General features: G+C 33.5%; 3 protein-coding genes across 5 annotated transcripts; 2 read left to right on the forward strand and 1 right to left on the reverse strand.

Annotated features, from left to right (window-relative positions):
* Nucleotides 1-8: 8 nt before the first annotated feature.
* Nucleotides 9-7,791, reverse strand: LOC140053891 (E3 UFM1-protein ligase 1-like). Its single transcript, XM_072098627.1, has 18 exons — nucleotides 7,700-7,791; nucleotides 7,080-7,225; nucleotides 6,889-6,917; nucleotides 6,412-6,509; nucleotides 6,183-6,297; nucleotides 5,879-6,009; nucleotides 5,532-5,590; nucleotides 5,100-5,246; nucleotides 4,629-4,804; nucleotides 4,163-4,333; nucleotides 3,428-3,659; nucleotides 2,939-3,062; nucleotides 2,647-2,813; nucleotides 2,316-2,446; nucleotides 1,839-1,919; nucleotides 1,532-1,617; nucleotides 1,131-1,265; nucleotides 9-454 (listed from the first exon to the last, which is right to left on the reverse strand). The coding sequence occupies exons 1-18, from the start codon at nucleotides 7,777-7,779 to the stop codon at nucleotides 187-189; spliced, it is 2,376 nt and encodes a 791-aa protein (XP_071954728.1). The 5' UTR covers nucleotides 7,780-7,791; the 3' UTR covers nucleotides 9-186.
* A 124-nt stretch (nucleotides 7,792-7,915) lies between these two features.
* Nucleotides 7,916-15,839, forward strand: LOC140054638 (uncharacterized). 3 transcript variants are annotated; one of them, XM_072099706.1, is made up of 13 exons: nucleotides 7,916-7,934; nucleotides 8,493-8,648; nucleotides 8,873-8,980; nucleotides 10,175-10,327; nucleotides 10,794-10,892; nucleotides 11,228-11,378; nucleotides 11,765-11,919; nucleotides 12,061-12,156; nucleotides 12,586-12,761; nucleotides 12,861-12,921; nucleotides 13,945-14,189; nucleotides 14,490-14,574; nucleotides 15,397-15,839. In XM_072099706.1, exons 2-13 carry the CDS (start codon nucleotides 8,499-8,501, stop codon nucleotides 15,457-15,459), a joined length of 1,542 nt encoding a protein of 513 aa, XP_071955807.1. In that variant the 5' UTR covers nucleotides 7,916-7,934; nucleotides 8,493-8,498; the 3' UTR covers nucleotides 15,460-15,839. The 3 variants fall into 3 exon arrangements, with proteins under 3 accessions (XP_071955807.1, XP_071955809.1, XP_071955808.1); XM_072099708.1 differs by having other exon boundaries at nucleotides 8,876-8,980; XM_072099707.1 differs by lacking the exon at nucleotides 7,916-7,934 and adding an exon at nucleotides 7,948-8,050.
* Nucleotides 15,840-16,798: 959 nt separating this feature from the next.
* Nucleotides 16,799-20,832, forward strand: LOC140055106 (ectonucleotide pyrophosphatase/phosphodiesterase family member 5-like). Its single transcript, XM_072100316.1, has 3 exons — nucleotides 16,799-17,069; nucleotides 18,060-18,793; nucleotides 19,286-20,832. Exons 1-3 carry the CDS (start codon nucleotides 16,838-16,840, stop codon nucleotides 19,628-19,630), a joined length of 1,311 nt encoding a protein of 436 aa, XP_071956417.1. The 5' UTR covers nucleotides 16,799-16,837; the 3' UTR covers nucleotides 19,631-20,832.
* The last annotated feature ends 3,955 nt before the right edge of the window (nucleotides 20,833-24,787 follow it).

The raw sequence follows: 24,787 nt of genomic DNA on the forward strand, positions 1-24,787 counted from the left end.
AATATGCATGTTTTGTAGAAGCATTTTAATGATGGGTTCAATAAATTCATAGTAAATTTAATAAGACGAACAAATTAAAAACCGTCCTGATTATATTATAGAAACCAGCCACACTGGTCTTAAATTAGAAATAATCATGATTTATATACTTTAAAACCATAGAAATAAAATAAACTATCTGGCCATTTAGTCTTCAGGTTGAGCAGAAGAGCTTGAAGTCTTCTTTGCAAGAGCAATTTCTTTCACTTGAGGCAGCAGTTCTATCAGAGTGCTCGCCACATCTTCACCAGACTTCTCTGCATCTGCCTTCTCACTTCCATCTTTAGTCTTTGCTTCAGTAGTATCTTTAATAGCACTGAGCTGCTTCTGAACCAAAGCCATGTAGTCTGATAACACTTTGTAATGGTTTGGAGTAATGTGTGATTCTAGGAATACTAATAATTGAGGTATACATCTATAAAGAGAAAATGTTGAATACAGTTTAACTAATGTATTCATTCATTCATTTCTTTTATTTCGGGTAGTACATCCATATACAAAAAAAAAGAAAAACTAATTTCACCAGTAAATTAACAATAGCATTTTTCACATAAACAACCTAAAATATTAATTTGCACAAATGCTGATACAGGTTGGATTGTGGAAGTACTACGGTTTTAATTAAACTATTAAAATACGAAATTATAACAAAAGATTTGTTAGATAGTTCTTTTATTCTTTATATTTTTTAAGGCAAGCCAAGATATGAGCGCTGTAAATTCAATTATATTAGATAATAAAAGGAATCTGTATCATGATAGGGTGGATTTTGTTTGTTGGATTTTGTTTGACCAAAGGAAAATATATGTTTTAACACTATGGCCAAATCCCATTTAGGTTACACCACTATAAAGGGGACACCACTATAAAGGGGACACCACTATAAAGGGGACACCACTATAAAGAGGACACCACTAGGGGACACCCCTATTAAGGGGACACCCCTATTAAGAGGACACCCCTATAAAGGGGACACCCCTATAAAGGGGACACCCCTATTAAGGGGACACCACTATAAAGGGGACACCACTATAAAGGGGACACCACTATAAAGGGGACACTTTTTCAGGGGGTTCTACCCACATTCTTACCTTCCAGGAGTATGTACACAACAGTTACACATATTCTGTATGAGAATGACAACTGCTAAGTGCAGTGCCATTGCAGGATCTGACTCTTCTTTCAACTGTGCAATTAATGATTGTTTATGATTAAATAAAATGTTCCTAGAAAGATAAAATGAGTTAAATCAGACAAATGGTTTCGATAAATAATTTTATAACACACCTGATTGTATTCTTGCAATTTGATTGGTCAATTAGGCATCATGTGTCATTTAGAATTAGCCCTATCTCATAAAAAAGTGATATTATCTAATGGTGATAATGAACGGCTCTAATGCACGTTCAGCTTTCTGTAAACATTTTGAGAATTTTTGCAATTACCCAGAAATGTTCTAGTACTAAACACAACAAAGTTGTAACTAACTTACCTTTCTTTTTTCTTGTCTACTTTTTTCAAAAGAACATCGCACACATTAGCTGCTGATTCTAAACTCTTTAGAAAATCAGAAATGCTCTAAAAATAGTAAAATACATCGTTATTGTATAACTTCTGATAAAATATCTAAAAATACAATAACGTCCTTACTAACAGGTGATATTATGAACGACTTAATAAGGAATCGACTAAAAGGTTACCTTTAAAAATGAATCACTATTATCATTGTTTAAAATTATTTGAAATCATCATTATTTATGTAAAATATTTGACTAATTAACATTATTTTTATGTTTTACCTTGGCATTCAGTGATGTATTTAGTTTTGTAAACTCAACTTTCATTTCTTCAGGTATCTTGCTCAGAATTTTCAACCTCACCTGTAAAAATAATTATATTTTAATATAATAATTTATTCTAATACAATTAATATATTAGAATAAAAAAATATATATATTGTTATCACTACAACATATAGACAGGATATCTATCCATATCTGGGACTTCTTAACCTCTGTCTACACTCAAACATTATATGACAAAAAATGTGATGTTCCCATATATGGAAATGATGATGTCATATCACTACCATTATACTATACCATATTTGGGCACATTACACTTTTATTGTCAAAACTAGTTTGAGAGTATAGACAGACCTTTATAACACCAATACCTTTATTGATCTCTGATTACACAACTGGTGTCATTTGACTTTTGTAGTTTATAATAATATAATAATTGAGAACAAGATTTAAACAATTATATTTACGTACTTCGTGTGTGACATCACTTGCTTCCACATTGACTAGATTATTCTCAGCAGCTAAATAACTGAATAGATGATTAGTAATCTCAGTACATATAGTACGCAGTAGATACTTCACCAATTGACCTCGTAGGTCATCTGTGGGGGAAGATTAAACATTAGCATTATATTGAGTAAGAACCACAGCTAACAAAGCCTAGATGCAAGTTCAAACACAAGCACAGATAATATAAAATGTATCTCCAAAACGCACACCATGGTGACTGGATAAGATCACACTTTTAACCTCATTGTCAAGAAAACTGTATGTTGTACCAATTGTAGACAATAGTACTAACCTTCAAAAATAGATATATTTTTCTCAAACATTTTGACACTGGTAAGCAAGCCGTTGACTTTCTCTTGCACTTCTCCATGATTTTTACGCCTGGATGTGTGGTCTGTAGCACCGGATAGTGAGCCTATTGCTGCTTTTAATTGTACTTGGTATTCTGCAGTGAGTGGCCTATGGAGAAAGTTAAATTCAATAAAACAAAGGATGGTACATAAAAAATACAGTATAATTAAAAGACTTAAATGTCTATTTATGACACTTATACAAGAATACGGTTCACACGTTTGAAAACTTACCTATGCAAGTACTGCGCTAACTCTTCAATAAAACTCTCAGGGCATTCTGATAAACGGTCTTGTTCTTCAAGAAAACTTTGTATCTCTTCAACTTTCATAAATGGTATTTCGGTTGCTTGTAACCCTAGAAAAATGAAATTATGCTTATGAACCAGACAACGTAAAACGAAATGGGAAGAAAATATATATTATATTAATGTATATTTCTAGGATGATGAAAATTATGATGGTAGAACAAAATAATGCACCAAAACTTGTAACAGGCAGCATGCTTGAATGCTCTGTGACTAAAGCTCTGTCTACACTATCAAATTTTATGTGAAAAAAGAAATGTGATGTGCCCATATATAAACATGTCATATCACTACCATATTTAGGCATATCACTACCATATATGGGCACATTAAACTAGTTTGATAGTGTAGACAGAGCTTTAGTAACATTATTTCTTGCACTAGTTCTTATGTTAGAATTTGCTAACTACTGTACCTCCAGACATATCTTCCTCCTCTTCCTCCACCTCTTTTCCTCTATGATGTTTTTTCACCTTTCTTATTTTTACTTCTCTTCCTCCCATTCCTCCCTTTGAACCACCACCACCTCCTCCGCCACCACCCTTTCTTCTTTTTTCTTCCTTTTTATCTTTCTTTCCCTCGTGTTCCGTAGGTCCAAATGCTTTCTTATCCAATTGCAGAAATATGTTTGGAGAATTTTTTGCAGTCTGTAGATAAAATAGATTTTTTGATATTGTTTCATTAATAGTAAGTGAAAACCTAGCTACTTTTGTTAGTACAGGCTTTCGTTAGTACAGGCTATCTCATTGTGTTTAATAGAAAGTAAGAGGAAATTATAGTCAAATTGAGATAATAATATTAATATAATAGTGATATATATAGCGCTGGAAAAGCATGGAAATGAACTAAATAAAAGACTTAACCATTACATTGCACTGACTAAAGACTATATTTGTCTACACTATCAAACTAGTGTGATGTGCCCAAATATGATAGTGATATGCCCAAATATGGTAGTACAGTAATATGACATTATCATGTCCATATATGGGCACATCACAATTTTTTTAATAGTGTAGACATATATTCAAATATTACAGCAACAAATTACCAGGAATATCCAGGATTATTTCCATAACTTAATAATAAAAAACTATTAACAGTAGTAGTGAAATGTGAAATCCTAAGGAAAAAAAAGTTTAAACTGTACCTTGTCGGCTTTTGCAAGCATTGGTTTCTCAAATAATGTCTTGCACTCAGTTATGAATTTATCACTAGCCACAATACTATTACTGAACACCTTAGCACCGCGCTTAGATTTTAGCACATGATTAAGGCACTGGTTGGCATCCATTGTGCTAAAACATGATGGCAGTAATGGCTGCAAGTAAATTAATTCAATTAGATTCTCATTTTCTAAAAATAACCATATGTTTCTGTATAGCCTAGATGCAAGTTCAAACCCAAAAAAATTAAAAATTCACTCAAAAATTTAAAATTATACGTTAAAGAAAAATCCTTGGCTAAGATATCCTCAATAATTGAGTTAATGCTTACAAGTAGAACATCTCTTTGTGTATTATAATTAGGGCAGTAACGTAAGAAATGAAACGGATTATTCTCAACATTAAAGCCACAAGTACAATTTGGATTGGATTATTCCAGTTAAAACCTACCTCAACATCAATCCATGATCCCGTGTCCAATGCCTCTTCAATGCTGCCCTCAACCTGGTCTAGGATTCCCGAACCTGCGCAACTTGATGACAGAAACAGAAGGTTTTGAGACTTGAACCTTGTTTTGATATAGCCTTTCGCATCAGTAAGACCTAATCTGGTTAAGGTATCATACTCTGAAAAAGATTGTTTAAATTGTTCTTAATATTAAAAAAAAAATTAATATGGGTACTACTACAAAGAACTGAAGGGATGGCACTGCCGTATTAGGGATGATGATATTGATTTTAACACTTCACCACAGTTTTTTTCCTTAGTGTTTTATTTTTATGGCTTTAGGCATATGTGACCAAGGATTACCAATAATAAATTAATCACTGCCCTCTCAGATAGGTGGAAATCCCTTGAAACAGGGGCTTTGTGAACCAGTTCAACAAATGAAAAAAAATGTTAAAAATAAATATATTTTACCAAAGTAACCATTTTGTTTGTAGAAAGAATCGATCCAGTTGTTCTGTGTCTTTGAGTACATATCTGGAACATATGTTGCTTTGTCTTGTTTACCTCCAACAAACGAACCTCTAAGTCTGCCTTTTTTTATTAATTCATTCAAAACAGCTGGAAAAAGCAAAAATATTTTCTAAACTAGAGTGTCTATAGCAGAATCCATGGTTCAAATCTACACTCTATTGTACAATTTCCTCCATCCTTTAAGCTCTATCTACACTATCAAACTTTATGTAACAAAAAAAATGTGCCCATATATGGAGACGATGACATCACATCACTACCATATATGGGCACATCACACTTTTTTTGTCACACTAGTTTGATAGTGTAGACAGAGCTTTAGTAATCATAGGAATGCAATAACACAATGCACATTTCGATATCTGTACTTACTGTAAAATAATTTCTCTTGAAAACCAAATTCTGTGAGTACATTATGAACTTGAACAGGTCTGAAAACAATACAGAACATGTTTGTAATGAATATTCATAATATGTAAATCACCTACTTTATAATCATTAACATTTCAGGCAACAATAGACAATTAAAGCAAAAATATTTAAAGACTAGGTAAAGTCAGTTGACACACCATGTGTCTCGACTGTCAACTATACCTTATTTCCTTAGACATTTCCTTTGGATCACATGGTGTACCACAAACCTGACTTTACTAGTGATTCACCATGCAAAATACAGATAAAACAACGGAAAGAGGTTAAGAATATAAAACTAGATATACTTTGTAACTGCACTAAATACTCCGCATATCTGAGCACTATGTCTGGCAACAAACGCAGCTGTGAAGACAACCCCACGGTCATAAGCATCCATCTGACCATCTATACGGCGCCCTAATTCTCTCTCCACCAGCTGCGAAAGGAACAAAGCTAAATGAAATCTACCATATATCCAGTCCCTACAGTATTCACTATATGCTAATGTTTTTTCAAGTTGCTCATGTACATAGCGCCATGAGCGCCACTTGGGTAGAGGATACCGGCGCTATAGACATTTTCATTTATTATTATTTAGTTTTCACTGACCTCAGTTAGGTAGTCACCAGGCAAATCGTAAGTAGTAGCTAGTTCTGCTATTGAGATCTGACCAGTCTCTTGTAACTGATCATTGATTTTCTCTGCTAACCTCTCGAGATACTCTCTATGGGAAAACAATGACATAATTAACCAACCTCTGCATCATCAAGAACCGTCAGTACAGTACTATTTTGTCATCAAAACTAAGAGCCATGACATTTTGTTTTTAACAACTTACGTGTTAATGAGTTGTCCTAAAATCAGGTTTACATTTCGGTCGTTCTTCACAATTTCATTAGCCTTTACCTCCACATGAGTAAAGTCAACATTAATAATCTGGTAAAGAAAAACGTAAAAAAAAAAGTAAAAATTCTTTTATTAACTCTAAAGCTCTGTCTATACTATCAAACTTGTTTGCCAAAAAAGCGTGATGTGCCCAAATATGGTAATTGTGTCCATATATGGGCACATCACAATTTTTTGTTATATAAAGTTAGGGTCTACATTTGACCTTTATAGTACAGTATCTTCATTAAAACTTTATTTTAAAACGCTTCTATATGTTTTTCGCACCTTTGAAGAAGTAATTTAGGCCATGAGGACATAGTAAATCCTATCTTGAAGTAATTGTATTTCTGCTCTTGCTCTGGTAACTGTCATGCAACATATGTATTTTTATTTATCATTATTATTAGTCTATTTAAATAAATCATACCTGTTGTAGATCCACAAGGTTAATCCTTCCTGTAATCAAAGTAAATTTAATCAATCAATTAATTAATAAATATAAATATTTAAAAATTAAAATAAAACAGTATTTATTTCCATATATTAAGCCTCAGTTCAACTTGTTATATTCTCTGAAAAGTAATATAAATATGATTTTGAAAGAATCAATTCAATTACCCCCATGAACAATTAATTCATCACTTATTTCCTTGGTTAGCTGGGATGGGGTTAGATATTCTTTGCCGTCGTTTGTATAGATAACATTTAGCACACTACTTTCAACAAGTTTGGTCACAATTTCGATACAATTTCTTTCAGACAATCTGTAAAAAAAAAAAATCAATTGATTAAAAAATGCCCCAAAATGAAATGGGATAGAGGGCGCTATGTACATAAAATCGTACATCAAAGAGCGCCGTGAAAAAAAATTAGACCGATTAAAAACGGTAAATACTGACATTTTAATTCTATAATTTAAAAAGGCAATTTTATGAGATCTAGCCTATGCCTAGGCTAGGCCTCGGTCTATTTAGGGGCTTAGGCCTACACTATTTAGGCCTATAATCATTTCAAATCGATAAGGCCTAGCCTAGCTGTACCGTTATTAAATCGTTCAAGCCTGATTGATTGATGATGAGCCGCCGCCGTCTAACTGTGTGTGTGTAAATGATGTGAGTCGGTTGAAGGCCTAGCCTAGGCTAGCCTATAAATGGGGCATCCATATTAAAGGAACGACATTTTTAATTAACTTGCATTGTTAAGTTACAAATAAATGACAAATGCACAAAACACCATACTTTGCTGCTGTGGTAGAAAGCTGTGCTCGTTGAAAATCTGCTGCAAGCCGTTTCACTTCTTCCCATTCGGAACTCGCCATGTTGTTATTATCGTGTCGTCTGCTGTGTGGTTGTTGATGTCCAGCCGTTTAAAAAGCGGAAGGAAGAGAGTGATGAAGCCTACTCACGATTATTCATAGCTAAGCTGTATGAGGGCGGTTTTCTTGTTACCTGGTGTCGATAAACAAAATCATTTGTAAGAAAACACAGTTTCTTTATATAATTGATAGAATATTATAATAAGTGTCTGATAGTATCATAAATTCCTCATAAATCTATTTAATGGAATCATACGTATAACTTAACGCATAGGTATGCACAGGCCTATTAGAATTGTCTCTACTATCTAGATCTGAGTGATAAGGCCTAGCCTACTAGATAGGCCAGGCCTCTATCTAGTAGGCTACCCACTCACTCCTCTTGTCAAATCTTGTTCTTGGTTGGCACTCTCTGTTCTGACTGTCTGAAAACTGATTACGGTACTACACACTCTAGGCTTTAGTATAGCCTAGCTATATACTATAGTAATATAGTATCTATGTATATATACCAGTAATCTAATCTGGGTAAACCTAGCGGCCAGTGATTTCCGGATAAGCTAATAATAAATAATAATAATAATGTAATTTGCACTACCAACTACATTTGCCAACATATCAGTCAATGTTTTATTTTGGTATCATCAAATTGACAAATTATACATTTCTGAATGTTTATTTACAATTCCTAACTAATCTTTTTCACCCCATTTTAGAATAAGATGGAAACTCACTTGCAGAAGACACGAGCAGCACCAATAGACAGACAAACCAATTCAAACACCAAAAGAACTGGATCAACTGAGTCATTCGGCAGGACTAGAACTAAGTTTCTAAATGCTCCAATCATTGAAAACCAAAGTGTACAAAAGGTGAATGAAAAATAATGGGGGTAAACACGAATATTAATAATAAATAATTGAGAAAATTAAAATCTTGTTTTACAAATCATGAACTACATTGAAATCAAATTCTTAATATCAGTGACACTACTTTGACCACGAAAAGAAAACCTAAATGTAGGGTAGCCATCCATTTTGTTCAGTAATTTATAAATAAAAGATGAGGTAGGAATTTTATATCTTTTCTTTTATAGAAGGAGAAACCACTGAAAAAAGGTAAAAACAAACTGACAAATAAAGAAAGTTTTACTCCTTTTGAAGAAGAGGAAAAAGAAAAGAGACGACTTAATGAAATAAAAGAGGTAAGTTCAGTACCTACAAACCCTTCTTTATTGTGGTAACTATATATCTGGTTACAGAGAAAAACACATAGATATATGGTATCATACAAAGATTAATACCAAGTGGACAAAACAGGACAGATATTGGTTGCTTTTGCTTGATTTATATATATATATATTTATATATATTTATATATATATATATTTATATATATATATATTTATATATATTTATATATATATATATTTATATATATATATATTTATATATATTTATATATATTTATATATATATATAAATCTGTAAAATAATGATTTTCTATTATTATTTATAATGGGTCTGACGAAGTACCCCATTAAACCACACCGAACCCCAATGTATTGAGGATCGAATCCTATAAAAAAATGTTGAGAATGGACAATAGTGAGTAAAGCCGTGGGTTTGATGTGGTTCAGTGTGCCTCGGTGTAGTATTTCGTCAGACCATTTATTATTATATTATACTATTTGCTGTTCTTCGTTGAAATGTTCACATATTCTTTGCTATTTCTGCTGCTTAGTGCTTTATCAATAGTAACAGTCACAAGGAAGCTCATTCAAATTTAAAAACATTGCTTTTGGTAAGATATTGTGTTTGTGTAAATGTAAATATTTTGTGAATGGAATGCTGTGGTTTTTTTGCACCAGTTGGAACAAAAGAGATAAGGAAAAGATTTGGTGTTAATAGAAAGCACAGAAAACTGAACTCGAAATTTGTTCTAATTTAAATATACTGTACCTATAAAAAAAATCCCAAATTATACCCCTTGTCTTACCCATGAAATTCCTATGCACTATATTTACCTAACTTAAAAGCTTTGGTCCTTCCATCAACCATACCAAACCCCTTCCTCGTTTCTAGATCTGTTCTGTGCATTGAAAGTAATGTTAAACTTGCACTTGCACTAAAGAATCTTGCAGAGGGAGTACTGTCATTTTTGTTAATCTCTTTGTTTATCTTGTGTTTTGCACATTTGAAATCGTAAACAAATGAACCTTAATATTAACTAATTCAAATTCAACAAACATTTATTTCATCAAATGCCCTACAAATAATACAAAGCATAAAATGAGGACCAACCTAAATGTAAACTTACACACACCATGGAGGAGGTATAAAATATTTCTACCTCCATGCACACAATACTGTATGTTTGTTGATCTTTATTTTTTCAGAAACACATGCGAGTGTTAGATGACTTAACTAAACTGAGAAATCACTATTATGATGTTTACTTGTCAGCACTCACAGAAAAAGTTGAGAAGCAAAGAAAGAATATTAAGAAAAGAACAGAGAAAATTGAAAAGAAACTGAGAGAAAAGGAAAAGGTGAGTTGTCAGTAACAACTTTTTTTTTTATTAGGGAGCTTTGGGTTTGTGATGACCCAAGGCCTAGGAACTGCGCATATTATGTCGTCAAGACCTAGGACCTGCGCATATTGTGTCACCAAGGCCTAGGACCTGCGCATATTATGTCATCAAGACCTAGGACCTACGCATATTGTGTCACCAAGGCCTAGGACCTGCACATATTATGTCATCAAGACCTAGGACCTGCACATATTGTGTCACCAAGGCCTAGGACCTGCGCATGTGTCACCAAGGCCTAGGACCTGCGCATGTGTCACCAAGGCCTAGGACCTGCGCATATTGTGTCACTCTGAAAAATTGAGTGAGGAAGCACATCCCATGCCCACAATGTCCTAGGTAATCACAAAAATTGAAAGCTTCATGTTGTTTCTGTGTTAATATGATCGTAATGTTAAATGATTCATTTATATCTTTTGTTCAACAGAAAAAACAAACACAGCTTTCTAGAAAAAAACATGAACGATCGCAGAATATAGATGATGATGCATTTATTAAGGAACTGTTTAAAAGTCACTGGTATAATGTAAGTACTTTAGTTTTATGCAATTAGAGTTTTGTGATTTTTTTTTTCCTCCCGAACTGTAGGCTAACTGTTATAATATGTGATGCTTAGAAATTACACTCTCTTTTAAAGTTAATTGACTTAATAATGATTAAGAGTGCTGAAGATTATTACCACGGTAATGTTTTGGATCAAACACGTCTGGAAACATAATGTTGCAGCGGTTGTGTTTTGACCTATACCAGGTACCCATTTGTATATCTGGGTGAAGACAGATTTAAAACTTTGTTGGGATCATGAACTGCAGCCAAATAGATCAGATAATCAGATAAATATTTAATTTTTGATTTTCTTAGGTGCTTATACTTGAAGAGCAAATGAGAAAAGATGGTAAAATACAAACAATTGAAGATTATGATAAATTCTGGGAAGACATTTTGCGACCAGGAATCCATAGTGACCGTACACTTGGACCAAGTATGGAGGTGGAATCTTCACATATGTCAAGTGGGTTTTATTGAATCAAAGAAAAAAAAAATTTATCTATTCATCATCATCATCAGTCGGCTGCGGAGCAGGCGACTACAAGCTTTCTCCAGCCACAACGGTCCTTGGCTAACTCTGACAGCTTATCAGTTGTAATCATGCCTCCTTCATCCCCTAAAAGCTGTTGGATGTATCTCAGAAAGTTGGTTTTCTGCCTTCCTCGTTTTCTTTTTCCATGTTGAGGAACATACAGAGCGTACTCTTTGCATGGTTCGTCATCAGGCATTCGAAGCGCGTGACCCAGGAACTTTAATTGACGTATTATTAGTACAGAATTGTCTTTTGAACAACTTTAAACCAATAAAATCAAACAATAATTAGTATAACTTTGTTGTCCTCCATTTTAGAAGGATCAAATGATCATGAAAGTCATACATCTTCACTGCCATCAACACAGACAGTGGACAACCAACCTCTTCTACCAAAAGAGTTATCGTTTATTAGAGAAGACACAGAATTATCAAAGTCAGAACGACAAGGAACATCCAAAGAACTGCAGAAAGTGAGTTTTTTTGTTTTAGTTGGTATCAGTATACTCAATGTATTGTTTACATGCTACAAGAAAAACAATAGAAAAGTTTTATGTCTGAATCATGCAAGGTAAATTATTTGTTAATACCCAAAATGGTTTTTTTTTCATCAGCTTAAATCCACAGCATCATTCCTGTCAGCTCCTGTGAAAGGAAGACGGCAAGAAGTACACCCTAAGGCGCTGGAACTTAATAAAAAATATCCAAAGGTAAGGTTTGTTCAATTAAAATAATAGCAAATTCGTGACAGATTAGATGGTGAGAAGCTAGGTATGGTAGACACTACAGCCATTCATTATATGTGACCTACGGTTTATATCCGATAAAACGTGGTTCCCACTAGCGACGCAACGCAAGGACGTAACGCAACTCAAGTGAATTGACCAATCAGAAGCGATGGTTTATGCGCTTGTGATTGCTAACTGTCTATAACTTCGCTTGTCATTGGTTAAAACGCTTGCGTTGCGTTTACGTCCTTGCGTTACGTTCTAGTGGGAACCAAGCTTAAGACTTCCAGGACTAGCAGCCTATTGGCCTCGAACACCGGTATTGTTGGCTTTTTATTTATGGTAAACAACGCCCCTGCATTAACCGTCCGGGCATTTGACATGCTCATATGTTGATCTGACTTATTTCAGACTGAGATACCTCATCTCCGTATGTTAGACATGGATTTAGATCCGCCAAAAGAAGACCCAGAAGTTGTTCAGATGAGAGAGGAGTTTGGTGCTAGAGCTCGAATACGAAACCAGAAAAGGAAAACCATGATGGATATGCATGAGATGTCAATTACCCATCAGGCAGCCACAAGCAGGTTTGTAAACAAAATATTGGTGTGACATATTTCAGATTTTACTTGAAAATGTTTTTCTTAATAACAAAAAATACTTTCATTTGTTTCTTTTTTCCTTAGGATTTTTATGAATCATCCAAAATTTCTAGCTAGACTTGAAGGACCAGACATTGATGATGTGGTAGGTTAAAAGGAATCTTTATATTGTTTGAAGTTTTACATGGCAAAATCAAATGTTGATATAAAGTTTGCAGTACACCACAAATATATAGTTCTGAAAAGAACTGTTGCGTTTCTGGATGTTTCGATCAATATACTCTGATAATCCTCAGGAATCAAAGTATATTGATCGAAAAAATTGACAAACTCAATAGTTCGTTTCAGAACTATATATACATAGTGGACAGAAATCTTTCTTTTCTATTTGTTTCTTAAGTTTATTCAGATATGCTTTTATTCCAAAAGTTTTAGTGTCATGCTTGCTTGCTTGCTTGATATCTTTAATCAGGACATAACTAAAAGGTCACTGTTACGTTAAAGATCATGTCATATTGTTTTATTTGACACTAAAGATTATATAACATAATACAAAGTATGCATGTTCATGCCTGAGTCATTAACCTACAGTATGTTGTATCTCATTAAGTAAGGTAATATCAGGCCTGATAATGTGTTGTTAGGCCTCATTGAATCATGGCCACATTAAATGTGCTGAAAGAGTGTGAATGAACATTTACTAGACATTGTTAAGCTCTGTCTACACTATAAAAGAAATGTGAGGTGCCCATGTATGGACATAATGATGTCATATCTGGGCATATCGCTACCATATTTGGGCACATTAAACTAGTTTGATAGTGTAAGACAATGCTTTATACATGTTTTTCCAGGGCTGATGTAAACTTTCTTGACACTGTGTGTGGCTCTGATTTTGCTTGAAGCTTCATATAGGCCTGAATGTTCTTAGCCCCAAACCCTGTTTAGGCGACTTCATGCTATCTACCCTCAAATGCACTGTTTGGCATACCTCCCTTTGTGGTAGAGTCTAAAGACTATATTTGCATCTTCAATGCTACCAGGAATAGCTCAGTGTTTGCAACTTTATGAGTTGTACATATTTATGGTTTTTACATGGCTAGATGGAGCTGAAATGCCTGTTTGACTGAATACATTTTAATAATTTGTAAATGTTTTAATTTTTTAGACAAGTTCTGTAAACTACATGAGTAATCCTCCAGAACCTATATCCAACACGGTACTTCCAGCAATCAATTGGTCAACTGACATCCAACATTCACGGGACACGAGACAATTTTACAATAGTGTAATTGAGGAGCATCCTGAAAGTGAAGAACGTGAAGCAAGGTCCGCAACCTCCTCCAGCAGAGGGAGTAGTGCCAGAAGTTCAAAAAGCTCTCAACATTCATATCGTCTGACAGATACAGACAGGTGGGATTATACATCAATTTATCTTCTTCCATCTTTTATCATGCATAGTTTAGTAATAGTTCATGTTTAATATTATTAAGTATCTTATCTCGATATGACATTTTAAGCCCATCAGTAAATCATATATTATTATTATTAACTTTTATTGCATATATAATAGTAACATAGAACCCAGATAAAAGAAAAAGAAAGAAAATATATTTGTCAATTTATTTAATTTGAAATTAAATATGTAAAATAAAATAAAAACATTTATTTTCTATGTAGAATTTATTGTCTTAAATCTAATTTTTCTCACAGATATAAAGATGATATAAAATTATCTAAACCAGTATCTCCGTTACCACTCACATGGGATAGTGTTTATGACAAAGGTGACATAAAGGTAAACCTGAAAACATTAGTTTAGCTCTGTCTACTCTATCAAACTTTATGCGGCAAAGAAATGTAGTGTGCCCATGAACATGATGACATCATATCACTACCATATTTGGGTATATCACTACCATATCTGGGCACATCGCAGTTCTTTTGTCAAACTAGTTTGATAGTGTAGGCAGAGCTCAAAACCTTGACCCATGGTTTAAATTTGGCTAAATTCTAACACAAGACTTACATATTTATTACCCTCCTGAAAAAATTATTCTTAACATTGTTTTGGTTGAATATGTCATTTTAATGTCACCTAATAGTTATCCACTTTGACCAAAAATTGGATTAAAAAAAAGGTATTTTCATAAAAAACTGTAATTTAAAGCAAAAAATTGGCTGCCATTGGTTGGATTTAACCATTTATTTTGTCATTTTAAAAGTGAAAATATTTATTTGTTTCCATATTTTTTTCTACAGAAGAGATTAACTTTATTAAACTACAAAATAGTCTATTCAAAGTCTGATTTTATTGATTTTAAATTTTCACGTTTTTGGGGGGGCAATACATCTTTAAGACTACCAAATTTTCCATATCCAGGCCCATGGGACTTTACTCCCCTGTAATGACATTGTATTCTGTAAAAAGTTAAATCATCTCTTAATAATGTTAATAAAACTCTGTTTAGATGTATATTATATAATAATAATTACACTCTTTCCTGATGTATGTTAACACCAGTTAATTTACTATTAAAACGATTCTAACCAAATTTAATAGCATAAATTTACTTTAATTTACAGTAATTTTATGTGGATTTTTTGTTTTTCTTTGCAGGAAGCAAAATGTCTGAGTACATTGTGGACAAACTATGGCAAAGAATTACCAGCAATAACTTGAATTTTCACCAGAGAGAGATTTCAACACCAATTCAGCTGATGTCCCTTAATAGTTTCTTTAATCTCTCCTTCCTTATTATGTAATAATCTAAAATATTTATATCGCCATTCCAAAGGATTGTACACACAACATTAAAATAAGTACAAACATAAATCAATGAGGCAGGATTACCTAAATGTAAAAACTAAAATTAAAAAGAGAAAAAAAAAACATGATAAAACAATAAAACTTCATGTACGTATATATCTATTTATGAAGAAAAGACAATTTCATTTGATGTGATTGAACTAGAATGTGTTTCTGAGATATATATTTTAATCTAAACAGAAATACTATATGTCTATTCACTGATCATGTTTCAAAATATGAATAAATTTAATTGAAGTGAAATTATTTAGAATCTATGCATATTCGCCTCTTTTTGTTTACAATTGTTATAAACAATTTACTTCATAATTCAACTAATACGAGAGATGCAAGCACAACGTAAGTGTTCGACCAATGTATTATTTGAACTGTTGCTTGTCATTGGTCAATTCGCTTGCGTTGCGTCTACGTACTTTCGTTTCGTCTCTAGTGCGAACCAAGCCTGTCTCGGATCAGACGCATGCTCGGTCCTCGCGTGCTCGGTCCTTGCGTGTTACATCACAAGCTCCATGCAACTGGAATGATATGGAGAGGAGCTAGGGTGTACAATACGTTATACCATCCTGAAACAAAAATATGTGACGATTATTATAATTACATTAAGTAGGCCTACTAGAGTGATTTAAAACAAAATTAGTCACCAAGAGGCCACTAACCTTATGGCTTCTCTGTATTATTCTATTTAAAAAGTCTATATTTTGCGTCATGAACCTAATGGTTCCAACAATTAGGAAGGTCTCAAAGGCAATTTCATGTTAGTAAAATGCAGCCGTATATTTTGAATCGGAAACACCCGTGTATTATTATATATTGTATTTAGCCGCATTTGCATTTACTGTCACGAAGTTCGATTCACACTTAAAATTTATGGGATCATAAAAGCGCAATTTGAGTTAAATAATTCCTCAATGATTCAGCCACGATCAAATAAAAACTGACTCCAAATGTACTGCATTATTTATCGTTTGTCAAAATGACATTCTGCGGAAACGCATCGTCCGTTCCAATACTATGTTATATTTTCTCGGTCTCATTCCATAACTTTGCGTTAATATTTTCGATTTATCGTAATTATACATTAACCGGCGTCACGCCTTACTGCACAAGAGCGTAGTATGAATTCAGCCAATAGCAATTTTGCGCCAAGAAATCGGAAATGAGATTCATATAAAATACCTCCTTTATATCTTTAATAGGCCTACTTACCTTATTCACCAACAAACGGGCAGGAATGGAAGTTGTGCGTTATCTTTTTCTTTTCTCTTTAATTTTTGAGCTTGAAGGAGTGGCGGTGGACTCAGAACAGAAGCTGCTGTTCATATTAGTTGATGGATTGAGATACGACTATATGGACAATGCGAATACTCCTAACCTGGACGAGATGGCTAAGCAAGGAGTTAGGGTGAATTTTTTAACAAATGTCTTCCCTACTATGGTACCATCTAAAGTATCTTTAGTTACAGGTAGGTCAATCTTTTAAAAGCTTGTATCAACGTTTTGTATAGTATTGTAGGCTATATTTTTGTATTTATGTATATATTTTTAAAAACATAGTTCATCCGTTTTTCTTTTTCCATATAATTATGTTTTTTTTATATGAGGGCCCCTTGATTGTCAGCATATGATGTTTAGGGTCACCCTCACTAAATAGTTTAATAAAAATAACAAAATCAAAATCGAGTGTGGTTATGGAATGAATACATAAATACATATAGGCCTAAAGGGGGTCTTTAATTCCTTCGTAAATTATAATTTAATACCAAGTATGTTTGTTTAAAAGGTAGCTATTAGTATACATAGAGTCTAAGAACTCGACAAAGTAAAATGCCACACGCTATAACGCATAACGTGATGATATTAGAAAACACGAAACTGTTTCTCCATATATCGTATTTATTACTGAGACGCTTAATTGTGCCAGATTGTGTGATTGGGGTATAGAAATCACCATTTACAGTAAAGTATATTTTTGCAAATTATGAGAAATGACACTAAATTTGCATTGGTAATTCCCAGTATAGGCCTACCCTCTCAGCTGACTGAGTTGTTTTATGTCTCCGTATGAATATCATCGTCATAGCGTAAATATGCATAATCAATTTCGTGTCGAAAATCAATTTGCAATACTAATAGGCTTGAGTATAATTCTAATATTATCTTTGAGGAAATAACTTTGTCATTTTTTTTTAAATTTTTCTTTGCATTTGTGTTGTGAAGATCATATGTAGGACCAAACTTAAAGCCTTGGCTTAATGCGTCCTCCTCACACAATTATATTGATTAATTTATGTTCTGTATTATATTGTATAGGCCTATTGTATTGTGTGAAACTTTAAGATCATGCTAATGTCTTTCAACGGTTTTAATGTTTTTTCATTGTTATATTTATTATCATTTTATCTATCTTATTTCTAAATCAGGTTAAAAAATTATTTTGTTTTTATCTGAAATAGGTTTGTATCCAGAAAGTCATGGTCTTGTCCATAACACGATGTATGACAGTGTTCATGATTCCTATGCAATGGCAATCAACCGAAACGAAAGTTATTGGTGGAACGCTGGGATCTCTGAGCCTATATGGGTAACGGCTCGAAAGCAAGGCAAAATAAGTGGATCTGTTGATTATTTTGGAGGATTTGCAGAGATCGATGGTGTGGGAGCAAATAACTTCACTGATAACCGTTTTGCAAACCTTAGCACAAAAATGAATATAGCAATAGACTGGCTGAACAAAGGTACGGATGTTGTAGTGTTAGAATGGAAACGGCTCGATCTCATAGCGCATTTTTCGGGTCCAAACTCTACAGACATTAAAGATAATTGTGAAGAATTTGATAGAAATATCGGTTATCTACGAGAACAAATTCGTAAGTTAAAATTGCAAGATGAATTGAACATAATTATCGCGGGTGATCATGGGATAACGGAGATATCAAATAAAAATGTAATTAATCTTAGTGACTTTATTAATCTGGATGACACATTAGCATACATAGCAGACAGTCCAGTGGCCATGATTTTACCGAAAGATGGCTTCTTGGAGAGTATGTATAGTAAGTTGGTGAATGCTCACCCGAATATGAAGGTTTACAAGAAAGAGGACGTTCCCGAATACTATCATTATCGTGGACATTACAGAATTCTTCCAATCGTTGCCATCGCCGATCTGCCCTGGATGATTTTAGCAGTAAGTTTCACCTTTTCTTTTTAGGCCTATTTTATTTCATTTATTTCGTCAATAAGGAAAACAAAGACAAGTTTAAAAACTTGACGGGTTCACCAAATTGCATTAAGTAGCCCTATCGAGGGACAATCTATTATATAGTAGAACCTCTCTTTTGGAATAGCCCTATTAGTTAAGCGTCACTTTCGAATGAGGGGGATATGTTTTAACACTACAGCCAACCTCTATCGAGGGAAAATCTATTGTTGGGGAAAATAGGGGTTACTACTGTATAAATAAACATTTATGGTTTTTGTTGTCGAAAAGAGATACGCATTGCCGTCTCTTTCTTTTCTAAAACATTATTCCAAGCCCATCGCCAAAACTTTATAAAGCTCTGTCTACCATATTATACTAGTTTGACAAAAACAAGTGTTTAGAGCTTCATACTCCTTTGTTAAACTCTTCGTACTTAACAATATATCGAGAGGTGGTTAACTTGGATGTTTCTTTCAGAATGGCACTGACGTGGGCGACCACCTTGCTGACCACGGGTTCGACAATCAAGAGCTGTCAATGAAGTCTATGATGTTGGCAGAAGGTCCGTCGTTCAAGACTAACTTCACGATTGACTCGTTGAACGCCATCGACATGTACGAACTAATGTGTAGCATATTACACCTGAAGGCAGCTCCCAATAATGGCTCTCTGTCGAACATCAAGGATATATTATCATACAGTGTATCATCAGCCGCCGACCGCCACAAGGACGACGACGACACATCAGCTGCAAGTGTTTCTACTATTCTCACACTAATGTATCCAGTTTTATTTATGTTGTTTTTCCTCTTAAATAACTGATTATGTTTCTAAGGTATTGTGGCAAAGTACGTCTAAAGCTCTGTCAACACAAACCTTTTGTGAAAAAAAGTGATGTGCCCATATATGATCATGATGACGTCATACCACTACAATATTTGGGCATATCACTACCATATTTGGATACATCACACATTTTTATCAAACTACTTTGATAGTGTAGACAGAGCTTAAAGTTCTCAATTAGAAGAATTCATTTCACCTGAACCGATGAGGTGAAATGGACCCATAGCATGTTTACACAATGACGTCATTTATAATGCAAAATAATATAACCAGTTATTATACTTATTTTAAAGGGATATCATTTCCCTTCAATTTGCATGATTGTTATGTTTTGATATAAGCGTGTGTACATAACCATGTTATGCCTAAAGCTTGGTTCCCACTAGAACGTAACGCAAGGACGTCAACGCAACGCAAGCGTTTTAACCAATGACAAGCGAAGTTATAGACAGTTAGCAGTCACAAGCGAATAAGCCATCGCTTATGATTGGTCAATTCACTTGCGTTGCGTTACGTCCTTGCGTTGCGTCGCTAGTGGGAACCACGCTTAAAGGTCCATTCCCTCATGTTTATTATCGATTAAGTGATTGATGTTTGGTATTTATTTCAGTTTTTGTCTTAAGTTCATGCACTGCAATGACGTTTTCCTAAACTGTGCAACAATGGAAAATTAAGAGGTTGCGATGTACTTTTTTAGAGAAAAACAATTAATTGAAATGTTAACCTCTTTGGTGATGAGAAACATACATTCAAAGACCGTAAAGACATTAAATAGGTATTCCAATCGGTAAATGTCAATATTCCTATTCAGAAAGAAAATAAAATTTTACTTTCTTTTATATAGTTAATTAAATATATTTAAATTTATATCATTCACTGTTACGGTAATTGTTATAAAAATACTACTAATTAAATATAAGTTATATCTACACTATCAAACTTTATGTGAAAAAATGATGTGCCCATATATGGACACGATGACGTCATATCACTACCATATTTGGACACTTCACACTTTTTTGTCAATTTAGATTGATAGTGTAGACAGAGCTTTACATTTGAAAAACAAAATAGTATTTTAGAATTTTACTACATAGTTTAAGATGGTATCTTTATAATTATTTAAACACTTTTACACCGATATTTACACAACTTGAACGTTTGATAAATAAAAAACAATAAATAGAAATGTAAGCATTTATTTATTTATTTATTTTAGTCTGAAAACGGAAACTATATCCATAATTAATTATATTTTATACAGACATTTAAAATTACCTGCATCTCTATCAAACTGTCAAAGGTATGCTATTCTTTTACTTTATATTGTGTCCTCCACTAGACTCATCCATTGTGTCATCCTCGTCCTCATGGATGGAGTGCCCTAGGTAACTATAATATTTAGGTTAAAGGCCAATTTACACTGACGGGCGGTAACGGTAAGATTCTATTGGAAAAACTACGCGGTTTTCCGCTTATACCCGCTCGTCTGTGTAAATTGGCCTTTATAACAAAAATGTTACATAGTTTTTGTGTCCTCATGGCTATAGGCCTAAATATCATTTTATATTAAAAGGATGTGATGTTTATATAAAAGCACAGACTAAAAATCATCACAAAACACGTTTTTTGAAGGGTGTTTTTAACATCAATTTCAGGATATGCTTGTATGAAGATAGCAGGCCCGTCGGAAGCGGTAAGACCGTCAGGCCTTGGCTTTACCAACATTCTCAGTATTCTAGTAACATATGATGTGAATTCTTTTATTAGATCCAGCACATTTAGGATTCTCACGTCTTACCGTACAAGTTAATGTCCGGATAGCTCCTATATAGTCATGTAAACTACCTAGATATCAACAAAGGGTCTATACAGTTCAGTAATGCCCCTAAACGTAACGCCTACATTTATTAACTTGCATTTAGTTAGTTATTAATTAACTCTCACACGTTTTATTTCAAAATGTCCTGACCATTCTAAATTTGCTTCCGACAGGCCATGGATATATTGTGAAATATCATACGAGTCTTATTATCAGTGTAATACTAATATTCATGCATTCTTTGCTTATTTATAAATCAACAATGTTTCATGCATTTAAATTCAGTTTCCCAGAAGCGATCCAAATTTAAATATTTAAAGCTTTTTTGACGCGTTTATGTTTCGTCAAGCGAACGTCGACAAAATATGACGCGGCGTGTTGGTCTAAAGCCTTGTCTACACTATCAAACTTTATGTGACAAAAAAAGAGTGATGTGTCCATATATGGACACGATAATGTCATATCACAACTGTATTTGGGCATATCACTACCATATCAGAATTTCTATGTTTTTTTCTTAAAACAAATGACAATAAATGATACTTGACTTTACTTGATATTTGGGTACATCACAATAGTTTGATAATGTGGACAAAGCTTTACACGTCATTTTCTAGACTTAAGGGTCTTTCACCCCTGTTCCGGCACGGTTCCGGTCCGGCGCCGGAAAATCCAATCGAACGCCAATGTTTCGTTTTCACGCGGCTACGCACATATCGATTGGCGCATAGCCGCCGCGTGAAAACGAAACATTGATGTTCGATTCGCAGGACCGGAACCGTGCCGGAACAGGTGTGAAAGACCCTTAAGTCAGGTTTGGGTTGGGGGTTGTGCCGTTTTGGATTTACAATTTGGATTTGGATCAAAGTTTTTAAATTAAGTTATTGATACTACTTCATTGAAAATCCGAATCGTTCCATTTATTACATGTGCACAGACATGGACGAACAGTCACAGCTTTAATATTTAGCAATACCGTAATAATATGATAGACCTATTAGGACCAATATATAATTGTACATGTACATTATAATATAACTCGTGTCCACTGGGAACAACGCATAATGACCAAATCACATGCAGAAAACATATAACATTAAATAATATATTCTACATACAGTACGTTATCATGAAAGAATTTAAAATATGAAATGAAAATATCACACACAGCAAGTACAAATTTAAAATACGTAAGCTTGAACGGATTATCGGTAATACACTGACTTAACAGCCATAACATATTTACGTTAAATTATTACGGTATTTACAACAAATTATTTTCCATTAAGGCACTGTATAAGCAAATGATACGTTAAAATTATTTTAAAACTAATAAATTAAATCAAAGCTATAATTTGAAAGCATTGAAATGAAAATAGACGTTCTTACTTATAGACAAGTTTATCACAAGTATATTAAAACATATTTCTATATATTTCGCAATTTAAAAAAGAAAGCGACTAGAACCATTCAGGGCCCATATATGGACATGATGATGTCATATCACTACCATATTTGGGCATATCACTACCATATTTGGCCACATAACACTTTTTTTTACAGTAAGCAGACTGAAATAGTTATATCTTTATCTTCTGAGTACAGTACAAGTGTCTCTTAGTCGAAAATATTGTATAATGAATGGTCTTTGCACTTTTTATAATACAAGACAATCATACAGTCAATTAACTTGGCAACTTCATGTTTTACAAAGACGAAATGAAAATATAGAGCTATGTGTTTTTAGAGATCATGTCACAATTGTTGAAACAAACTAAGAAGACGTGTCACATAATTAATATTCTAAAGCTCTGTCTACACCATCAAACTAGTTTGACAAAAAAAGTGTGATGTGCCCAAATATGGTAGTGATAGGCCCAGGTATGGTAGTGATATGACATCATCATGTCCAAATATGGGCACAGCACATTTTTTGTCACATAAAGTTTGATAGTGTAGACAGAGCTTTAAAAGGAAACTTCCAATAATGGCTTAATAGTATTACTAATCTAGTAAAAAAATAAATAAATAAAATAAAAATAAATAAAAAAAAAATAAAATAAAAAAAAGGGTGTAATTTTTTATATAGTTTATTACATGCATTATTTAAATTTTTAATTTATTGAACTAAAACGTATACGGTACCAATACCCGCATTAACATTTTTAATAACACATTATTGTACAGTAGGCCTACACAGTTCAATTGTATCTAAATTCAATTCGTACGTGTGAATCTAGGATTACTTCTATAGTAATCCTAACTCTTAACACGTTATTCATTATCGAATATTGAAAACCATTAAATATGCGTATTTGGAGAATGTTATGTCATCGATATCGCGGTAGTATAATTAGGCAAAATTCCCTCAAAAGAACGGTGTGAAATCATAATTAAGAAAGCGTCTTGGGGGTCCTTGGAAACTGCAAAATGTTATTACAATTCATAATTTCACCTGATTATCCATAAATTACATGGGTAATTAAGATACTGTAGGCCAACTGGATTTACATTCTATTCAAATTACAGGCATATGCATGAATTTAGAAGGTTATATATAGACATTACTATATATAGCATAAACATATATTACGGTTTACTAAATGTATGAATGGTAACAAATGATTTGATTATTTACTGGCAAAAAAAGGATACAAATAAATTATTTAAAATGTTTAAAATAAGTTCCACACAGTAGACTAAACTCCTCATTTGGGACATCATAGAGATATTCACTATAATATCTCTATGGGGACACTCGGGAGACATTATTAAAGGGACAGTTTTCGGGTTTGAAGACGTCGACTGTACAAGCGTATTATTTGGACAATTATTAAAACTGAAACGTTGTGACATTATGACAATTAGAGCATCAGAATAAAGCTACGTCCACACGGCCGATAACGGCACCATCTTTCGTTCCGTAAAACGAAACAAGTGTGAGCTTAAAGTTCTGTCTACACTATCGAACTAGTTATTTGACAAAAACAAAGTGTGTTGTGCCCATTTATGGTAGTAATATGACATCATCGTGTCCGTATATGGGCACATAACATTTTTTTATCACATAAAGTTTATAGTGTAGCCAAAACTGTAAGCATTGATACCGCAAACCTAACATTATGTAATAGTACACATAGTAACAGTTCTAACAACATATGCTGGACAATTTAGCAAACCTAGGAACACAAATTGGACTAATGTCAATCAAGATGCGAGCTAAATCCGCATTACATGCATGCCTTAACGACAATTTTCTCATGACCATTTACAAAGTTGATACAATCATATCTCTGTAACGACCACAGTAA

This window comes from Antedon mediterranea, chromosome 7 (assembly GCF_964355755.1).
Source record: "Antedon mediterranea chromosome 7, ecAntMedi1.1, whole genome shotgun sequence".
In the NCBI taxonomy this organism is placed as follows: Eukaryota; Metazoa; Echinodermata; class Crinoidea; order Comatulida; family Antedonidae; genus Antedon; species Antedon mediterranea.